At 35.1% G+C, this 21,285-nt stretch overlaps 1 protein-coding gene across 2 annotated transcripts in view; it reads left to right on the top strand.

The window, feature by feature from the left end:
* The window catches only part of LOC136852427 (ankycorbin-like), a 59,545-nt gene extending 42,501 nt beyond the window's left edge, over window positions 1-17,044 (top strand). Inside the window, exons 6-9 of one of the 2 annotated variants that reach the window (XM_067127054.1) lie at window positions 8,411-8,512; window positions 11,430-11,597; window positions 14,035-14,375; window positions 14,812-17,044. In XM_067127054.1, the coding sequence (XP_066983155.1) occupies window positions 8,411-8,512; window positions 11,430-11,597; window positions 14,035-14,349 (585 nt within the window). In that variant the 3' untranslated portion in view covers window positions 14,350-14,375; window positions 14,812-17,044. Of the gene's footprint in view, window positions 1-8,410; window positions 8,513-11,429; window positions 11,769-14,034; window positions 14,376-14,811 lie in introns of both variants that reach the window. The other variant, XM_067127053.1, reaches the window with a different exon arrangement.
* Window positions 17,045-21,285: the final 4,241 nt, after the last annotated feature.

Genomic DNA, 21,285 nt, shown 5'->3' with positions numbered 1-21,285 from the left:
ATAATTGCTTATTTAACGTGAAAATTGTCTCAAATAATTTGGTGATAATTTTTGGGGTGTTAAATTCCAGTCTTATAAATTATATCACAGAGAATTCGAATTTACCTTGCTGTCAAATTATGAAGTCTTTATCTCTCTTAATTATATTTCTCCATAAATGATAATTTTAGCTAATTTTTCCAGCTAGTTGACGAAAGTGCTGTTCGCATTTTTATCAGCAAGGCTCCTTTACTTACCTGCCAACTTTTTCAGAATGTTAACTGACGATGTATTGTCAATAAATGTATATATCCAAAGAATAAAAGATGCTTAGAAGAGTCTGTGCATAAATTGCCCAAGAAATTCGAAGCCCAGTATTAATTTAGTAACAAAAATCGAAATAATTATGTATCTCATTAACTTACCGGGATAATTTTAGTTGCTTATCTTTCAAAACAGTAAATTTTTGGTATGATATATCAAGTGGGTTTTTGGAGAGCTTTCAATATAACATCAGTTAAATCAGGGTGACCGAGAGATGACCCTTCTCTTATATTTAGTATTCAAATTAAATCAAGTAGATTTTTGAGGGCTTTAAATGTAACATCAATTAAATTACAGTGATGAAGAAATTACCCTTCTCTTATATTTAAATGCAGATTATATCAAGTGGAATTTGGGGAAACTTAAATATAAAATTGATTAAATTAGGAAGATCGAGAAATACCCCTTCTCTTATATTTAATTTAAAAATAAAATTTTCTTGTGCATCAATAATTATGATCACAGCGACGCCAGGTTACGTTGGCGAATAAATCGATATGTGTGCGTATCCGATAAATTTGTATGTGAATGTTCGCGTAATGTGAGTATTGGAATTCGACTTACGCTGCAAATTCTGTGCTAAATGATTCTTAACATGCATCAATCACGGAGCGTTAGCAGAAAGTCATGCAATTGTCATGCCCTTCAGATGGCGCAACACTAGGTAAATACGCTAAAGATTTCATGAAATTCAAAATATTCTGAATGGCAGTAGCACTGTAACGGGATGTAATCACGAGATGTCTGTAAACGGGTGCATTTAATATTTTTTTAACATAATCCCTTAATCTTTAGATTATACATTTTAAAAAATCAGGTAGTGTAAGATCGATGCTATCTTGGTGACAATTTCAGTCATTTCCAGTTCGACCGAGTCTATCAGAGTCCGTGATCGACAGAACTTGAATCTCCGTCGACAGTGATGGATATGTCATTGGCGTGTGTTATGTATTATCTACTTGTAAATTTATTTTTTTTTTTTACCCTGGCGTGTTCATTCAGTTTAGACCGGATTTTGGAATCGGGGATTATAAAAGACAATTATGGAAATGTTTTATCATATTTTTTTATAAATTATATGAACTGCCATACATTACTGTAGTAGTTACAGTAGTGTTCAGTGTTTACTTCAAAAATTCGATAGAGTGGTGTTAGTGCTAAACGCAAATATGTCTGTTTTTCTCATATTTGATGCCTGTCAATCAGACAGTTTCTCAGTAACGATAATATCTCTCTCTCTCTCTCTCTCTCTCTCTCTCTCTCTCTCTCTCTCTCTCTCTCTCTCAAAGATTAGTCTTAAGGTTTCCGTTTTTCATTCTTAGAATTCTTCACTTTTTAACTCGAATCAAAATAAAAGTCCCAGTTTACAATAGGAAATGATCTGTTTTTTTTTTTCACTTCTATGTAGATTAATTTATTTTTCCATTTATTAGTTATGATCTGATTATTAAACGGTGTTCATTTCATTTAATTTTAAAGTAACCAGTTTATATGAGGAGCTAATATCAATTAAAATAATGTAATATTTGTCCTTGAATTGTTATTCAGCAATTACTGAAAATTCAGTAAAATCTTTATATTGTAGCGTGCACCATTTCTGAAGATTTACACTATTTCCTCCACCATCACCACCATCTCAGACGGCTCGTTAACGCTAAATAGTGTCCCATTATCCAACCAACTTATCATCATCAGCCATTTATTTTTCGTTCACTAATTCATCATCGTTTTCTTTTCTTTTTTTTTCTGCACCATACGCTTTCTCGTCTTGTGAGATGTTGAGGCCTTTACCTATTTCATTATTATGATATTATTGCTTATCGTGGCTAGCGAGATAGCAAATAGCGAGAAGGCTAAAAGCGAGACAGCTAATAGAGAGAAGGCTAAAAGCGAGACAGCTAATAGAGAGAAAGGTAAAAGCTAGACAGTTAATAGCTAATAAAGAGTCAGCTAACAGAGAGACAGTTACTAGCAAATAGCCAGACAGTTAATAGCTAATAGCGGGACATCTAATAGAGAGTCGTCTAATAGCTAATAGCGAGGCATCAATTAGCCAATAACAAGACAGCTAATAGCTAATGGCGTGAAGGCTAACAGCGAGACGGGGATGTCAGGTAAAGGAATTTCATGACCGAAACTGAGCACCTGCAATTACTGTCTTCATTTCCTCGACGGCGGAACTGATCACTTCGCATTTATGTGTTTTTTTTTTTTCACTCCCAGAGTACTAGTCCTAGCTCTCTAACCAAACAGTGCTAGACCTAGCTTTCCCATTTAACCGTCTTGCTTATTCCTTCATTCGTTTTCATTTGTTCTTGTCGTTTATTCTCCTTTATCTGCCTGTTATGTTTAAAAAAATTCCCATTTCACCGTCTTACTTATTCCTTCATTAATTTTCATTTGTTGTTGTGGTTTAATTTCCTTTATCCGCCAGTTATGTTTAAAAAAAGTTCCCATTTAACCGTCTTACTTATTCCTTCATTCGTTTTCATTTGTTCTTGTTGTTTAATCGCCTTTATCTGCCAGTTACATTACATATTCCCTCGGTACAATTCACAACTTCTTTCTCAACCTTGAAAAGATTTGATAAGCGCCTCCGTTTATAAATAGATCGAGACATCGTTGCAGACGCATTGCCAAATCCGCGTTTTGCACGGAACTGAATTATTTACGAAAATCGAAGTTTAAAAAAAAAAAAATTTTACTGCCTTACTCATAACGCAGTGTGACCTTGGGCCAGCGCAAGACGTGTTCGGATGCATAAGAAACGCACCCCAAAACCTTTTTTGTGTGACGTCATAATTACAGGGTTTCCTCAGCGCTCCGACGCATGTTTACTGTCGCTGGCGTCGACCAGGTTCTTCGAGGAGAGAGAGAGAGAGAGAGAGAGAGAGAGAGAGAGAGTTAGAGAGAGAGAGAGAGAGAGAGGAGGTTATCGAACACGCCAACGCGTGTTTTAGGGTGAATCGGTTAAGTGCAAGAGTAGATTTTTTAATCTTCTTCGAAAAGTGTCGTGTTTTAGAAAAGTTATCGCGGTTAAGAAAACGCAAGAGTAGATTTGAGTTTATTATATATATATATATATATATATATATATATATATATATATATATATATATATATATATATATATATATATATATATATATATATATATGTGTATATATATATATATATATATATATATATATATGTATATGTATCCATACAGTGTGTGTTTTTGCATTGCAAAAATTTTGTGTACTATAAATAGTTTTTTGTATGATTGTTCTATACAAATACCCTTTTATTTCTTATGGAATATGCCCAAATCGAAGTTAAGAACATTTGCAATACGAAAAAAATATCAAACTAAGAATACCCTGTTTTCCAGGATTATAATAAAATGTTCAGCATAAAAAATCGAAGATAATAACATAAATACCGATGTAATGCCATCCCAATATACTGAATATTAGTGACTATATTTATTTTACGCAATAAAATTGTATTTCTTAACGGATCATCTATATGCTGGTTCTTTTCTGTGTCTCCAAGTTTAAAACTGGAAGGAACCTTACGCAAATGTCAGCTATAAATAATCAGAAATGTTTTCTTTTGACAATGACCTCTATGTTGTAGATTTTACTGGTGTCACAGACTGCAGTTATGATCTTAACAATGTTTATGGAGAAACAGATCCACAGTTACGTATGGGTACAAATATATTTAAAAATAAAGAAATATACCCATACATATCTATGGATTCGTTTCTTCATTTCAAGACTCATGCTACTGTGAGTATTTTTTAATAATGCTTATGATATACAACTTGCGATTTTCAGTAATCCACTACTTTTTTAATAAATCTTGCTATGATTGGCCGGGTTGTAATTTTTTAATTTATATCAGATGAACAATTTTGCAAGAAAGCAAATAGACTGTGTTTGCTTTGATATCTTCTTAATGAAATCTAGATGGTGAATGTTACTTGATTTTGAGTAACTCGACCTCAAGGTGATTTGTAAGTTTTAGATTTCTTATTTTTTATTTTGAAATCGTTTTTTTTCCCGGATTTCAAAATTTTGTTGTGTGTCGTTTCCGATAAAATTTCTGCACCGGAATTGACAAAAATTGATCTTTTATTGACGTCTGACTCATGTGCGGTACACAAAGGGCTATGAAAATCTCTCTCTCTCTCTCTCTCTCTCTCTCTCTCTCTCTCTCTCTCTCTCAGCAAGAAGAGGGAAGCACAGATCGAACCCATCAATGGTTCGAATACCTTTCAATCATAAAATCTTACAAATATACAAGAAAGTTGCATCAAAACAAAACTAACATTCCCTTTCTTGACTCAACGAGAGAGAGAGAGAGAGAGAGAGAGAGAGAGAGAGAGAGGAGAGAGAGAGAGAGAGCCGAAGAAGGAATGAAAATGACCCATATTCACACGGTCATAATCCACCTCTTTTTTTACCCATAATCCTCGCCAAAAACTGGTCGGCGTGCAAATAGCCCAGCTCATTAACTACCCGTCGATGGAGGTGTGGAATCACGCAACATAGTTTCTACAAGGCGACAAGTATGCGACCTTGTTTCCAACATTATCTTGTATGGCGGAGACACTGTGAATCGAGGTCAGGCGCGCCCTTATAAAACCTCTCTCTCTCTCTCTCTCTCTCTCTCTCTCTCTCTCTCTCTCTCTCTCTCTTCATTTCTTGGTAACTCAGGGTTTAACTTTTAGGATTTAAATCTTATATCTGCCTCCCCCTCTCTCTCTCTCTCTCTCTCTCTCTCTCTCTCTCTCTCTCTCTCTCTCTCTCTCTCTCTCTCTCATGTTTCGATAATGTTATATCTATTGATAAATCAGTGTTCCATTTTTAGTATTATCAGCTTAAACCTGTCCCCTTCTCTCTCTCTCTCTCTCTCTCTCTCTCTCTCTCTCTCTCTCTCTCTCTCTCTCTCTCTCTCTCTCTCTCTCTCTCATTACATAGATTGTCTCGTAAAAGAAGTTCGTTATATGGGAATGTTGAATTTTTTTAGTTGAAATGAACTGTACCGAATTTTCTTGTTTAGTCGAAATGAACTGTACCAAGTTTTCGTAATTGACAACGAATTATATTACCATGAAAATGGTAATAATAATTTACAGACTTATGACACATAATTGGAACAATTATTTGTATGAAAATTACCTGTTAAAGAGTTAAATGCAATTCTACAGGATTAAAGAAGTCCGCTTATATATGTATATATGTGTGTGTGTGTCTGTAACACTAGTTGTACAAGTATAGTGCATTTCCATATTGATTCGATTCTTTAGATTGCTCAATTTTGCATAATTACGAACAAATTGGGTCACGCAAGTTCTCTTTCCCAAGTGTAATTTCGTTGTGACGATCGAAATCAGTAGAATTTTATTGCTGCTTCCATGCCTTTAAGAATTATTTATTCTCTTCATTTCTTTTAGGAAAAGTGAGTTACCATATATACGCTTTTATTCTTTTATGTGTCATATTTAACAGATAAAGGCCAACACTTACTTATTCATATGTTTTCATGCATACTTTATACTTATATACACTGTATATATGTGTGTGTGAGTGTGTATGTATATAATATATATGTGTATATATATAGTATATATATAACATCTATGATTCTTTTACTTTAATACTGGGAGTAAAAATATAAACGCCATTGAAAACATTCATCAATCAGTTCTAAATCCTACAGTAGATATGTTAGGAAATCGTTGACTGTCGATAGTGTAACCTTTTGCTTTTAACATGCAACTTTGGTAAAACACGCATACAAACCTTTTACACATTATCAGGAAGTCGAAGTAGTATAGTATGTGTGACTTGGTTCTACTCTCCGTTGTTAGAGAGAGAGAGAGAGAGAGAGAAAGTACAATACAGATACGGCCCTACCATTATGATGTTCGTATCTTTGTTCATACAAGATTCTCAATGCTCGTTTTTCATAGTACAAATCATATTAATAGATCAATCAGTTGTTAATCAAATAAATTTTGTAAAATATGCATAGCGGCGGCTCTGCATTCGTGGATCCGCAATGCAGAAACTCAATTTAATTTCCGTTTAACCACTAACCGCTAACATTCTCTCGCTTTGTATTTTTGAGTTCAAAAGTCTTTAGGGACATTGGCTCTATTTTTGAATAACGGAAGTTTATGGGATATTCGGTAGACATTATTCCTGTTCTTCATGTTATTATCCTCACGTAATTTTCCCTCTTACTTACAGAGTCTCTGTAATGAAAGATCTGTCTTGAATGGAAGTATTTTTACTCGAGAACTTAATGCATAGCAAATCATTACTGCGTAACGTCAGCCAAGAAATTAAATGTCAACATGACGTTCTCAGAATAGAGTTGAATCGATGATCTCAATTCAGCAACATATTTGGCTTTCAAAAGATTTGACTGTCTTTTCGAAGCACTGGACTTATTTTCCATTTTTCTTATGCTTTCAAAGTGGTTTTTGAAGATTTTTCGTCTATTGTCAATAATGCCTTCACTCTTTGTTATCTCAGAATAAGACATACAGTTAGGGAATGCAATGTTTGGCCGAGATTAGATTACCTGAATTTATATAACAAATTCTATCATAAATGCTATTTTTAATTGGATTGTAGCGAGATTTTCTGTTATGCATATATATATATATATATATATATATATATAAAGCACGTTAAAAGAAGAAGAAGAAGATATATATATATATATATATATATATATATATATATATATATATATATATATATATATATATATATATATATATATATATATACATACATACATACACATACATATACATACATATACACATACGACACACATGTATGCATATGTATGTGAGTGTGTTTATCAGTATGCTTACCAGCTGGTGTTGTGATACATGCGGCGGCTGTAGTCAAAGACAGAGTAAAGTCTGAAACATTTATTGATTGCATAATCCGATACTGACATTTGTAAGTTGTACACGCGTCTCGAATGCTTGTGAAATCGGATTTTTATTCTTCTGAATTCTTTCTTCTTCTTCTTCTTCTTCTTCTTCTTGTTATTATTATTATTATTATTATTATTATTATTATTATTATTATTATTATTATTATTATTAATTAGGCAGTGTTTATGCATTGGTAGAAAAAAAAAAAAAGATAAGGTAGTGAAATGTGGATGGATAATCCCGTAGAGTTTATCTGCATTTTTTCAGGTGTTTACATTATTATTATTATTATTATTATTATTATTATTATTATTATTATTATTATTATTATTATTATTATTATTATTATTATTATTATTATTATTATTATTATTATTAATGGTGCTTTTGTTTTTATATATAGATGGATTTGCTATGATTCGAGATCAGTTAAATATTTCGAGTAGCTGAAGGAATTGCCGAAGCCCGTTTTGGTCCATAAATCTTGTACATATATTTTCAGATATTTGTAGACGATCTGCATGTGTGTGTGTGTGTGTGTCGTACGAATTTCCTTTAAAGTTCAATGAAGATAAAATCAGACTTTAAATTCTGTTTTAAGATTGTGTGCCTTATATCTATTGCAGACTATTAATGAATAGGCCTGCTCTCGGAGAAAATATTTAATTTTCATGAGACTTTCTCAAGGAGAAAGACAATTGAGTCATTAGCAAGATAAAGCCACAAAACTATAATAAAATGGACACTGATGTATATATTTTCCATGCCGTTTTATTCATAATAAAAACCAAAAAGTATCTTCACTTCAGGAAAGAAATTATTGTTAAAAACATTTTTTGTGTAATATCAAAATAATGATAAATGAAAGAATTAAAATAAACGTATTATTAATTAAAATAGAAATAAATTAGAGGAAAACTGCAAAAAATAAGGTCGCTAAGTAATAAAGGTAAAGGAAAATGGATGCTAAATTTGAATAGATGAGAAAGGAGCTTAAGAATTAATCTCTGTCTCCTTGCTGCGGTAAAACTTTAGGCTTACATAATCCCTGTAACATGAACCAGATTCAGTAAGCGCCTAATGACATATACAGTGCTTAGACCCATGTTGTCATCAACGAGAATTGCTTATAATCATTCCTTTCTTTCCTTGTAGGAGGGTGCTTGCGTCAACGTCAAGGAAGGGACAGCTATGGAAGCACCATTGGTCACGGCTGCTAGGACCAATAACGTGGCGGCGGTCAACATCCTTCTCATGGTAATCTTGGACGCGTTCGATTGGGCAGTTCCATTTCGTTCCTGTCTTTTGTTTTGGTCTGAGCGACTCTTCTTCTTCTTCTTCTTCCGCGCTTAACCTAGGCTTCATTCATTAGATGTTTAGGGTGTTTAGCTTTCGTTTTGAGGTGGTAAGTGGTGTGTTAGCTTAAATAGTATTGAAATTTCTCTCATAATTAAGAGAAGGGGTCTTTACCAATGTCAGGTTTTTGATAAATGAATCCTTTTCAAATATAGCTCCTGCTCTAAGGTTGAATTTTGCACAGTGCATCTGTTAATGTTCCTTCATTGTATGGAACATGTAAGCTAAACTCCAGAACTTGTAGTGTCGTAAATAGATCTTACAGTGTCATTTTCAAAAGTAGTTTTGTTTCATGTGACACTATTTCAGAAGCAGTTTAGTTCCACATGAGACTATTTCAAAAGTAGTTTAGTTTCATATGAGACTATTTCAAAAGCAGTTTAGTTTCTTGTGAGACTATTTCAAAAGTAGTTTAGTTTCATAGGAGACTATATCAAAAGTAGTTTATTTCCATATGAGACTATTTCAAAAGTAGTTTAGTTTCATATGAGACTATTTCACAAGCAGTTTAGTTTCTTGTGAGACTATTTCAAAAGTAGTTTAGTTTCATAGGAGACTATATCAAAAGTAGTTTATTTCCATATGAGACTATTTCAAAAGTAGTTTAGTTTCATATGAGACTATTTCAAAAGTAGTTTAGTTTCATAGGAGACTATTTCAAAAGTAGTTTAGTTTCATAGGAGACTATTTCAAAAGTAGTTTATTTCCAAATGAGACTATTTCAAAAGTAGTTTAGTTTCATATGAGACTATTCCAAAGGTAGTTTAGTTTCATGTGAGACTATTTCAAAAGTAGTTTAGTTTCATATGAGACTACTTCAAAAGTAGTTTAGCTTCATATGAGACCATTTCAAAATTAGTTTAGTTTCATATGAGACTTTTTCAAAAGTAGTTTAGTTTGTTGAGTTTCATATTAGACTATTCCTATGCATGGAACTTGAGAGAATTAAGATCTTCCTGAAATTGTACCTTATAAGCTGTTATTATGGCTATTTACTTGGTCCCAGTTCACCTCCAAATTAGACAGGGACTGGCTGATACGTGTCATGTTCTTGTTGCTGCCAACATGCAAATTGTAGCTTTGATCTGTGAGTGGAGATTTATCCGCCAATCACAACTCACGGTGAATAGAAACCGTTGGGTAAGATTAAAATCTGGAGGTATATATACAGGTTTTCAGCTCACTTCAGTGAATGAATCTTTCATTCAAATGAGAGGAATCAATAATGAGTTAGAATGTTGTTAATTGTTTAAACCTACGTGGCATCAGTATTAACTTCTGGTATTTGATTATAAGAAGTTCTCTCTCTCTCTCTCTCTCTCTCTCTCTCTCTCTCTCTCTCTCTCTCTCTCTCTCTCTCTCTCTCTCTCTCTCTCTCTCTCTTAGTTATAAGATTAAGAATGTGGATGTACTGAGGATTCCAGTATCCTGGTTTTAAAGTGACTTATTAATATGATCTCGAAATTCTGTCTTGTCGTTGGTTAATTTTGAATTAGATTAATAATTCAAATTTCATTAATTGATTTGGTGTCAGTACGAAATCTGGTCATAGGTATCGAATGGGAATTATGGTACTGGTGTCTTTTTGTCATGCTTCTTTTGATATTACGCCTACTTTCAGTCACCATTCAATTTCTTACTCTCTAGAACATTTCTAGATAACTTTTGTGGAAGCTATCATATATTATTATACATAAAAGTGGAACGACTTTCATTAATACTGGTGATTATGTTGTCAGTAGCGTAGCCATTAAATCCTGGGCTGACGACTTTCATTTCAGGCAAAGATCATTTTCATATTTCACGATTCTGATTCTCATAAGCCAAGTTCTCTTATTGATTTTGCAGATTGCTTAGGAAGCTAGAGCTATTGCTAGCTTGACTTTACAACAGTTTATATGTTGATAGATTAACAGTTGTTTTCTGTGTACTGTAGTTTCAGTAACGCTAAAAATTATAATTTTTTACAATTAAATGTGTTTTAGAGAACTGAATAAAAGATTTAAGGAAGGAAGACATAGATCTATCCTTTAAAAAACCTAGACTTATCCTTTGAAAGATCTAGACCCATCCTTTAAAAGACCTAGATGTATCCTTTAAAAGACCTAGACCTGTCCTTTAAAAGACCTGGACTTATCCTTTAAAAGGCCTGGATTTATCATTTAAAAGACCTAGATCTATCCTTTAAAAGACCTAGACCTGTCCTTTAAAAGACCTGGACTTATCCTTTAAAAGGCCTAGATTTATCATTTGAAAGACCTAGATCTATCCTTTAAAAGACCTAGACCTATCTTTTAAAAGACCTGGACGTATCCTTTAAAAGGCCTAGATTTATCATTTAAAAGACCTAGATCTATCCTTTAAAAGACCTAGGCATATCCTTTCAAAGTACTAGATCTATCCTTTAAAAGACCTAGACTGTCCTTTAAAAAACCTAGACTGCCCTTTAAAAGACCTAGATCTATCCTTTAAAAGACCTAGGCTATCCTTTAAAAGTCCTAGATATATCCTTTAAAAGACCTAGACTGTCCTTTAAAAACCCCAGACCTATCCTTTTAAAAGACCTAGATCTATCCTTTAAAAGACCTAGACCTATCCTTTTAACATTTCCCTCCTTTCTAAACACTAGGCTGATGCCAGTCCATTGCAGAGAATTGAATGAAGAAGGACCTAGACCCATCCTTTCCCAAGACCTAGACCTACCCTTTAACATTTCCCTCCTTTCTAAACACTAGGCTGATGCCGGTCCTTTGCAGAGAATGGAATGAAGAAGGACCTAGACCTATCCTTTAACATTTCCTCCTTTTCCCAACACCAGGCTGACGCCAACCCGGTGGGCTTAATGATTCCGGTCAGCGGCAGCGGGGAAAGCATCGACTTCCTGACCTGGGCCACCCGCAATAGGTACATGAGTATCGAGGAAAAGATCCTAGAGAAGTACAACCAGCACAAAGAGGAAAACGCCGTCGCCAGCGAAGAGAATCAGGTAAACGAAATGGAAGCTTTAAATAATAAACTGAATGAAGAAGCCTCTCAGGGCAAGGAGGAGCAAGAGGGCGAAGGAGAGGCCGCCAGAGAAGACGGGGACGGGGCCGAAGATGTCGGCGAGGCGGACGAAACGGCCGGTGACGCGGCCAATCCTGACGAAGGTGGCGAAGTAAGTTGCTCACGGGGGAGATCGTTTTGAAATCCTTTAGTAAATCTGTTCAAGTGTCCTTTCTCTCACCGATGTGAATTCTCAGTTTGATTGTAATTACGTAAATGTTCGATTGCAACGGTGGTTCAGAATTTCTCACTAAAAATCACTTAAAATATTTGTCATGAAGTTAAGACAGCAACGTTCTTTCACTGAGTAGAGCCTGTTCATAAAAACAAGCACTTCTTATTGATGAGACAAAACACTTTAACATCAAAATCACAGTTTTTCTTCCCCTGAAGAAAGCCTGCTTAACTTCAGCTAAATATGTTCTGCTACAGAACGTATTACCCAGACTTGATAACAGTGGGTTAACACTTCCTGTAGAAGGCAGCAGCTGACATATAAATGGCCATTTGACGTCCATGTAGTCTCCTGTAGATCAAGTCATATAGCTAAATCACTTTATTACTTGAAAAACACACCTGTTCCTAAAGAAACCACTTGAGATCAGTTACTTTAATCATCAAGAACACCTGTGTCTTACAACCCTGTGATGGGGTCACTGAGTATTGTCCCTAACGTTAGCTGTGGTTAGGCGCCCACTCATGAGCTTTCTCCTGCTTACCTACAGAGTTTCTGTAAAGAAAAAGATCTGTCTTAATGCCCAAGTCCTTACTGAGAGACTGGGGCCAATTTTAAAAGTCTTCACTGTACAGTAGTTAACCCTAAGGCAACTGACCGTCTGGCGCAAGGTACTGTTTGCCAGAATTTCAGCTTCTAATGCATTCTCTGTAGACTCGTTGCTACCAGTTTTTTTTTTTTTTTTTTGTTCTTTTGAGAACTAAATGACGTCGTTTGCTTTTTTTTAATATTTTGTAATGTATAATGATACGACACGGCTTTTTTATGTTTGACACCTTAGCTTAGATATTGATGATTATTTTAAATTATGTTTTCTTTTCGCTAACATTTTTTGTTCGTCACTGGAGTTATGCTGATTCGTGGTCACTTGCTGTCTCATCTCTCTTCTTTCTGCCAATATTAATTTGAGCGCCATAATGTAAAATATGAACAAGTACAAAATCTGACATCAATTTCCTCTTTTTCGTGCAACGTAGAAAAGTTCCTGCTTAAATTGAAATCGTCAAAACTGCCCTGAGAATTTGTTATACCTATTGAAACAGATTCGAAAATGATTGGCGTGACTAGACTTTGGTGTACTGTAGTACCACATTCTGTGATTCTTCTCTGGTTTACCAATGAAAATGGTTACCTTTAACAGTAAGAGTGCAGATTAGAATATATAATTTATTGATGCTTACATGGCGAGACGAAATTAAGGTTGGTGGGAAGATTCACTTAGACTAGCTCATATGTTTAATTTTCTAAGAATGTGATTGACGAATATTCTAGGTTACATTTGGATGTTTAGCAATGACAATGTGTAGTTAAGAATTAAAAGATTTCTTCGTATAATACTGAAAAGAGGAGTTATTTTCGAAGTTTTCCAGTATTTATTGTCACTCCTTTGGTTAATCCGGTAATTAAGAAATTAATGTTGTTTATATCTGCTAGTGATGTCCGCTCTCTACCATACTGTAAACAGCTTTTGTTAGTCATAGCTAGTGCAGTTTGACTCTCTCTCTCTCTCTCTCTCTCTCTCTCTCTCTCTCTCTCTCTCTCTCTCTCTCTCTCTCTCTCTCTCCCAACTTATATTAAGTTCTCTGTGAGCTATGTAGGTGTGTGTTATCGTGCAGATGTAGGCTTTAGCAAAGAACTTTGCCTTTCCTATTAGAAAATTTCGTAATACTGCCTTCCCTTTATCCTCTAAACTCATTTCTTTTTCTCGAAAAGCTAAAGCAGTCTGTCCTTTTTAAACACCCTAAGCTATTATCTAATTGAGTAGCCTACAGAAATTAGCTTGAATGACCAAAGACCTTTAGCTACATTTCGGTAATCCACTGCTTGGAAATACCTGGCAACTCCTGGGCATGCAGTTTTTATTTAAATGTTCTCGGTACCGCTGGTCTCTTTAACCTCCTCCTCAAGTAAATGGATATACCTTAAATGTTATAGTTTTTCCTTTCATAAACAGAGTTTCCCGAAAACGCTTCCAGCAAGTGACGTTTTAAAAGACTTAAAGACTTTGGTCAGCATCATCTAGTCTCAGTCATCACACGAACCCTAGTCCCAAGCCTAGGCTTAGGCCTAGGCGTAACCACCATATGACGGTTGAGTTGCTCTGTCATTATCCTGGATTAATTTCGTCATCAATCTCTTTTAGGAGGAGGCAGCCGCTGACGGAGACGCCGAACAGAGAGAAGATGGCGAAGGGGGCGAGGAAAACGCCGAAGGCGAGGAAAACGCGGGAGGCGAAGGGGAAAATGGAGAGGGTGAGAATGGCGGGGAGGAGGGAGCTGAGGAAGGAAGCGCAGAAGACAATGCTGGTGAAGATGGAGGGGAAGGTGGTGGAGAGGAAGGTAATGGTGGTGAAGGAGAGGCAGCTGGCGAAGAGGGTGGCGAAGAAGGGGCAGCCGAGGGTGAGGGAGAAGATGGAGAAGCAAAGGACAAGAAAGAAAACGAGGAAAACTCTGATTAATCTCGAATGTGGGTTGTTCTTACCAGGTACGGCAGATATTCTCTCGGCTCATAAGCAAGAACAGATACATTTGTTACTTATTTCACCCATATTTCCCTACCCGAAGGTTGTCCTTAATCTTTCTATTTCATTTGTTCATTTATACAAGCTCCACGCTATCTACAGGAGCTTTAATTCCAGTGTTAAATATCAGTAACGAGTATCTTAAAACCTCACCGAGTCTCCGCACTATCTATCTATATATATATGTGTTTTTTTTATTTGTTTATTTATTTAAATTTTATGAGCCAGGAGACAGAGTTGAGTCTTTTCATTCATAAGACTATAATTATTGTAGACGTTTTGTTCTATGAAACTTACCTGGACTATGTAGCAATTTCACTTGAACATATTTGTTCTACCTGTGATAAAACAAAGATGCTTCTTTAACCTTCATCACCATCAAAGTACTTTTATTTGCAGATGGGAACCCGTGAACAAAGACGTTCGTAAGAGAATGAAGAAAATGCCGTTTATTGCATAGGTTGCATCGGTACTCAGAGTTAAGGAAGAGATATTTTTATAATAGACCAGAAATCCTTCGTTGTTTTACCCTAGACTCATATTTCTTTTCAGCTTATCGTACAGAGTACTTCTCTCTCTCTCTCTCTCTCTCTCTCTCTCTCTCTCTCTCTCTCTCTCTCTCTCTCTCTCTCTCTCTCTCAAGACATGATCTCTATGGATAATATGGAGTCTTTGGGATGGAAAATAGGAAGGCAGAAATTTTAGTTCAAATTGCACTTCTTGCGTAGTCTAGTTATCAGACTAAATCTTGGAATGGTCAGAGCGGTAAAATGTAAGCATGTTGCCTTATTCTTGTACTGAGATTATCGTATATTTCCACTTCAACATTTCATATTTAAGTGTCATAGCCAATTTTGTAATGACCTTACTGAATTTCTAAAGTAAGTCATGTGGTAGCGTCCATTTTTCTTTTGCGTAAGTGACATTTAGACCCATTTTAAATCTGCTGAGACGGATTAATGTAACATTACTGTAAGCATTTTGAAATCCCTTTTGGCTTATGAGCAGTGACGGTAGTTGACATTTTCTAGAAGTTTTATAAGAATAATTCATTCGTTATTTTCTATGGTCTGCACAAACGAAGATAAAGACAAGTGCTGATACCAGCATCGTAACTCACTTCATTACTTTACTGAAAACCAGCAATATTTATATCTTATCTTTGTCACTTGATTAGTTTATGAAGATCAAAATTCTTTAAACCAAATGCAAGAAGGATGTTGAAGTGGCTATGAGTCCTTTCTCCCTTTGGGTTACTTCGAATGATTTAGGCAAGTACAAGTCAACAAGAGGATTACAATCCGTCAATGGAAGCTTCTTCGTTTATCAACGAGGAAACAAGCTTTGGAAATCGTCTTTTCTCAAATATTAATTTTTCTGTGATTTAGTGAATATAAGCCTATTTCATACGACTAGTACTAAGCCATCCAGTAAGGACTGGGAATAGGCCTATATCTTTGTGTCCGGTTTATATGTGAAAAAGTTTGTTGTAACTTGACATTACTGCCAGATTTAACCATGTGTATGAAAGATTGTTGGCGTGTTCAGAAATGGGTTTTATCCTATCCAGAACACAAGAGTTCGTTAGAGACAATTTTGATTAACTCGAACGGTGGTTGCTGTGATGTTGGTTGTAATATAATATAAGTTATTCGTCTATGAATATGTTGACACAATTTCTAAACACTGCTCTTATTCTCTTTGTTCAGGCAGGTGAAATTTTGTTACTGTCCCATTCCACCTAGTGTACATACACCCAGATTATAAATTTTGTCAGAAATTCAGGCTATTATGTTTTTCTATTCATAATTTCATCCCTTTATGAAGTGAATGTAATATTCCGTAATACAACTTGACGACTCAAATCAAGATTCTGGTAAAATGTACTAGAAATGTTGACAGAATTCATAATCTGATAACATTACACGTTCAAAGACTTTCATCTGTTTTTGCTGTATGTTTTGTATCTAAGTATAAAAAAATGGACATGTTTCTCCTTGGAAGAGGAGACACCAAGAAGTGATTTTGAAATGGGCTGGAAAGAAGTCCACCAGTTTATCTTTTTCCCGAAGGAGAAGAAAAAGAAGAGATGTGTGTGTCTCCTTGAAGTGTCATTTGGCCGTTACGTAGGAAATCCTTTCTACTACTACTAATACTATTTGTACAGGCTGGAGTAGTGTTCGTGGAGAGCCGTTTCAAAGGAAATTCCCGACATTGACTACTACTATTGAACGACAAACCGTCACTATAAAATGTCTTTCTGAACCGTTTGAACTCTCTCCGTTTCCTCATCTTACAGTGGGATCAGACAATTTAAATGTGCCTGGTGTACTTAGGCCTACGTGTGGAAAGGTACTTAAAAGTGTTTTGATAAAGTTTCCTTTTAATGTAATCCCGTTTTAGTGAATAGTTACCTAGTCCTTTTTTTGATATTCTTTCAAAGTGTGAGCAGATGACGAAATGAACGTTTTTACCATAAATCGGTTTGAATAAGACTTTTTTTCCATGTAGAATTACTTTCTTTTGTCATACATAATTGCCATAGACCGTAGTTTGTAATGAAAAATCATAGTTTTACAACAGTTACTCGGAAATGTTGTACACTATTGAAAATTAATAAAAATACACTCGACCGTTTTATAAATTAACCCGTCTATGATTCTCTCAGCTTACGTCTAATGAGAAGTCGTCTACAATTTCCAACTTCATTCTGTATTTTTTTTTTTTAATATCGATTGCAACAGCATATCTTCTATGGAAATTTTTTTTCCAGAAATTTGTTGTTGAATATGCAGTTATCTAGATACTGGTATATAAAGATGCGAACTTTTGTTTCTTGACATATGTCGCCTATGTTAATTTTTTTAATTTCCTCTGGCATTTTGACTTATGTGCTGCCATCTTTACAGTTTAAAAACCTCAGTCGTTACCCAGTGATCGTAGTCTATATATATATATATATATATATATATATATATATATATATATATATATATATATATATATATATATATATATATATATATATATATATATATATATATATATATATATATATATATATATAATCCATGTGTGTGTGTGGGGTTATGTATCATTGCTTCCAGTCACAAGTAATCCAGAGGTCCTCTATGAAATTCCGCCACTTTTGTCTTTCCTGTGCTTCATTTTTCAAAAACTCTGCTCATTGTCCCTTGGGTGGTGCAAGGACATATCCAAACCAGTTCCATCTCCCTTTCATCATCATCTCATCGATGTATTTGACTTTCGTAATTTCCCTAATGGTATCATTCCTAATCCCATCCTTTCATCTGACTTACAATGGTCCTAAAAATTTATGCACAAAAAGGGTAAACAAATTTTTAGTGACAGTTTCATTGATATAACATGATTCATATGCTTAACTTTACACCAAGCCTGACCATACTAGATTGACAAGTGAGGAAGTGGCATCTAACTTGACCTGGGAGAGCCAAGTCCGGCCTGACCTGGGAGCTGTACCTCCTAGACCCCCCATTTCATTTTTTTTACTACCTCAGTAATTGCAGCAACTTTTCCTCATATATATATATATATATATATATATATATATATATATATATATATATATATATATATATATATATATATATATATATATATATATATATAAAATTATATATAATGAAGTATTTGTAGGATGCTGTAATTATAGGCTTATCTCCTGTTCTATTTTCCATATAATTTTATTGTAGATCATTTATCACTTTGATGTTCAGCTTATTGGCTGCACGCTCTCTATCATCGTTGTAAAGACGGCATTAAAAGTTAAAGGTATGTTTTGCATAAGCAAATACGATATGTGATTACTTTCAAGCTTTATGTGCTTTGTAGTAGTACTATCGTGTATTTTTATGCTAGTTGGTAACTGTCATAGACTTTAGGGTCCTTGAATAACTGTGTTTATTCAGGGTCTCTAACTCTCTACTCTCTAGTGTTGACTGAGTAGTGAAAGTCGTAAATCCTAGTGTCGATTAATTTCTTAGTTTTTTTTTTTTTTATCTACTAACACATAACCAGAGGAACTCCATGATGTTAAAGCTTAACACATCCCGGTGAATTTTATGAGCTGTCAGTAACTGAAACAGGGAAGCTTATATTTACTACCATATTATTTTCATGATGTCCCAGGGGCTGGTAAGGTAGGCTATTACCTTGCATCCTAGGTGAGGTTAGATTTTTGTAGGTCAGGTTAGGATATATCCATTTAAATACTATTGCTATGAAACTTGAAACTCAAGGATCCTTAAGTAACATGTTCCACATTCCACTTGAGTCTGGTGGGTGACCATTGTCCCTTCTTGCCCCCACAACCCAACCTGAACTATGCCACCAAATGTCAGTGAGTGCAAGGAATACATTTTAACCTAACCAATGGTGCTGAACCTGCTTGACTAATGTTATGGTGGACATGACCAGACTCTCCCCAACCTGACATGATTTGTATTTCAACAAATGAAGTATGGGATGCAACCTTGTTTAATCTAAGATAGGTGGCCAGGTCCTCCAACCTGACAAGAAGGAAGGCATGCATCCTAAATTGGCATAAGAGGCCCAGCTGTCATGTGGGAACTTTACTGCTTGATCCCCCTGACCTAACCTGTCGTGGAAATCCTTATACTGCACCATTATACCATACATTTAATGTAAAATATAGGTATGCATCCTAACAGACATTTTATCAGTAAAGCTGCCCATGATTACTCTTAGTATTTCATTGCTACTATTTTTCTTTGGAGTGATAACGTATGTCACAAATATATAGTTACTGTACTGAGGTATTTGTAGGATGAAGAAATTATACCTCTTGCTTGATTTCCACATAGGCCTAATTTTATTGCAGAATATTTTTCATAGGTAATTTCATTTTATGCCACTCTCATCTGTGTTTTCATAATGATGTCGTCTTATGAAGACATTAACAGCATAATACTGTAAATGGCTTGTCATCTGGCCAGGGTACCCAAAGAGATTCTCCATGGTCCCTTCGTCTCTGTCAGCCACAAGTCCTGAGGTATCACCAGGAGGTAAAAAACCTAGCTTCTGCAGTTAGAGGTTATCCAACAGCTTGTGGAAGAGGAGCTTTCTCGCAGGATTGCACAGGAGTTGTATGGATTTTTGTGGAGACCCTCAGCCAACAAGTAACAGTGAAAGTGGGCTATCTTTTGAAACTGGTTTTATAAACAGGGTCTCTCTGCCTGGTTTGAGCTACTGTTCAGTTGATCACAGACTTCCCACACTACCTTCATTGAGACAAGCTCCTCCCAGTCTGTGGTGAAAGGCTATCACTGCTTTGAGCCAGGCCCTTGCTCATGAGGACATAACACAGTTGTGCCCACCTCAGGAGCCTCGGCCACTGTAGCAGGATGCGACTCATCCCTTGCTGCCTAACTAAAGTGCCATACGAGTCCTTGTTGGAGACCTTTGACTTAGATTTCATTCTCAAGATGTTTTACTGAGGAGTTTTTGTCACTTGAATTATGTATCTTCATTTTTTAAATTTGTCTCCTTTCCATTTTGCTAAGTTTTTCTTCATGTAGTGTAGTTTTTCCATGATTTTGTATAAAATGGGTATGCTCATGGTTGTTGTACATGCAAATTTAAATTTACTTTTAGTTTTTATGTGCTTTTGGTGAATTTCTCACTTGTGATAAAGAATCATTTGTTATATTTTTAATTTTGTTGCACGTTTCTCAGAAACTCAACACAGCCAGGGTTTTGGTCATCCTTTTTGGTCAGTATTTGTATTTGTTGGAGTTTTGCTGTGGCTCTTACAACTAGTGATGAACTTCCTTATCCAAGTACATTTCTTTTGTAATAAATTTTTCCTTTATTGTCTTGGTTTCAATGGTATTTTGTCTGTATTGGTATTTTTTTTTTTTTTCAGCTGGAGGGTGGCAAGTTCTTTTTCTTTGTCATTAGCACGAGGTAAAGTTTAATGCTGTGTGGCATTCAAGGTCTGACAGATTGGTTTCTTTCAATTTGTTATTCCATATCTGATAAGGTAAAATGATGGATTTAATAGCAATTGGAGTATGTGAAAGATTGTATTTTGTTTTCTAATACTGATTTTAGGAGAAATGTTTCTTAGCAATGTTTTGTTTAAGGGATTTTTTCTTGGATCAAATTCCGTAGTATTTTCATCCCTAGATTATTTTTGTTGCCATGCATTTATTAGTCATCAGCAGCCTTTATTCTGTAATTTATTAGTAGGAAGAACATTCTTTGAACTGCGCATGACCAAAGAATAAAGTTGATGCATTTAGGGGTAGAGAAAGTCCAGTTCATGGTATGACCTAACCCTATACACTGCACGTACCATTTTACTACTTTTCTTCAGTGTTCAGATTTGGAGCATGATATATTAAATCCTTCTTACCAAGGATTTAATATATCATGGTAAATTTTGTCTCCTTAGCCTAATTTTTGCAAAATACAGTAAACCCCCATATTTGTGGGGGATGCGTACTGCACCCCCCCCGCGAATACTTAAAACCCCTCCAAAAACACTTGGAACTGCCTATTTTGATAGTTTAAACACAAGAAAAACTGCCTATTTTGATAGTTTAAACACAAGAAAAACCCCATAAAAATGCTTATACCCAAGTACTTCAATAGTTTTATCACAAAAAGTGCATTTAGTCATGAAAATTATATGAAAATACAGTAATCAGTGAATATTTCTCAGTGAAAAATACCGTGAATGGGCGAATTTTCCGCGAATGATGAGTAGATACGTTCCACAGAGAAATCCGCGAATACGAGAGTCTGCGAATGGTGAGAACGAGAATACGGGGGGTTTACTGTATAGTGCTATTTTGTGGCATTTTCTTT

Source organism: Macrobrachium rosenbergii, chromosome 25 (assembly GCF_040412425.1).
Source record: "Macrobrachium rosenbergii isolate ZJJX-2024 chromosome 25, ASM4041242v1, whole genome shotgun sequence".
In the NCBI taxonomy this organism is placed as follows: domain Eukaryota; kingdom Metazoa; phylum Arthropoda; class Malacostraca; order Decapoda; family Palaemonidae; genus Macrobrachium; species Macrobrachium rosenbergii.
The sequence above is the reverse complement of the archived record's forward strand: the minus strand, read 5'-3'. Positions and strand labels throughout refer to the sequence as shown.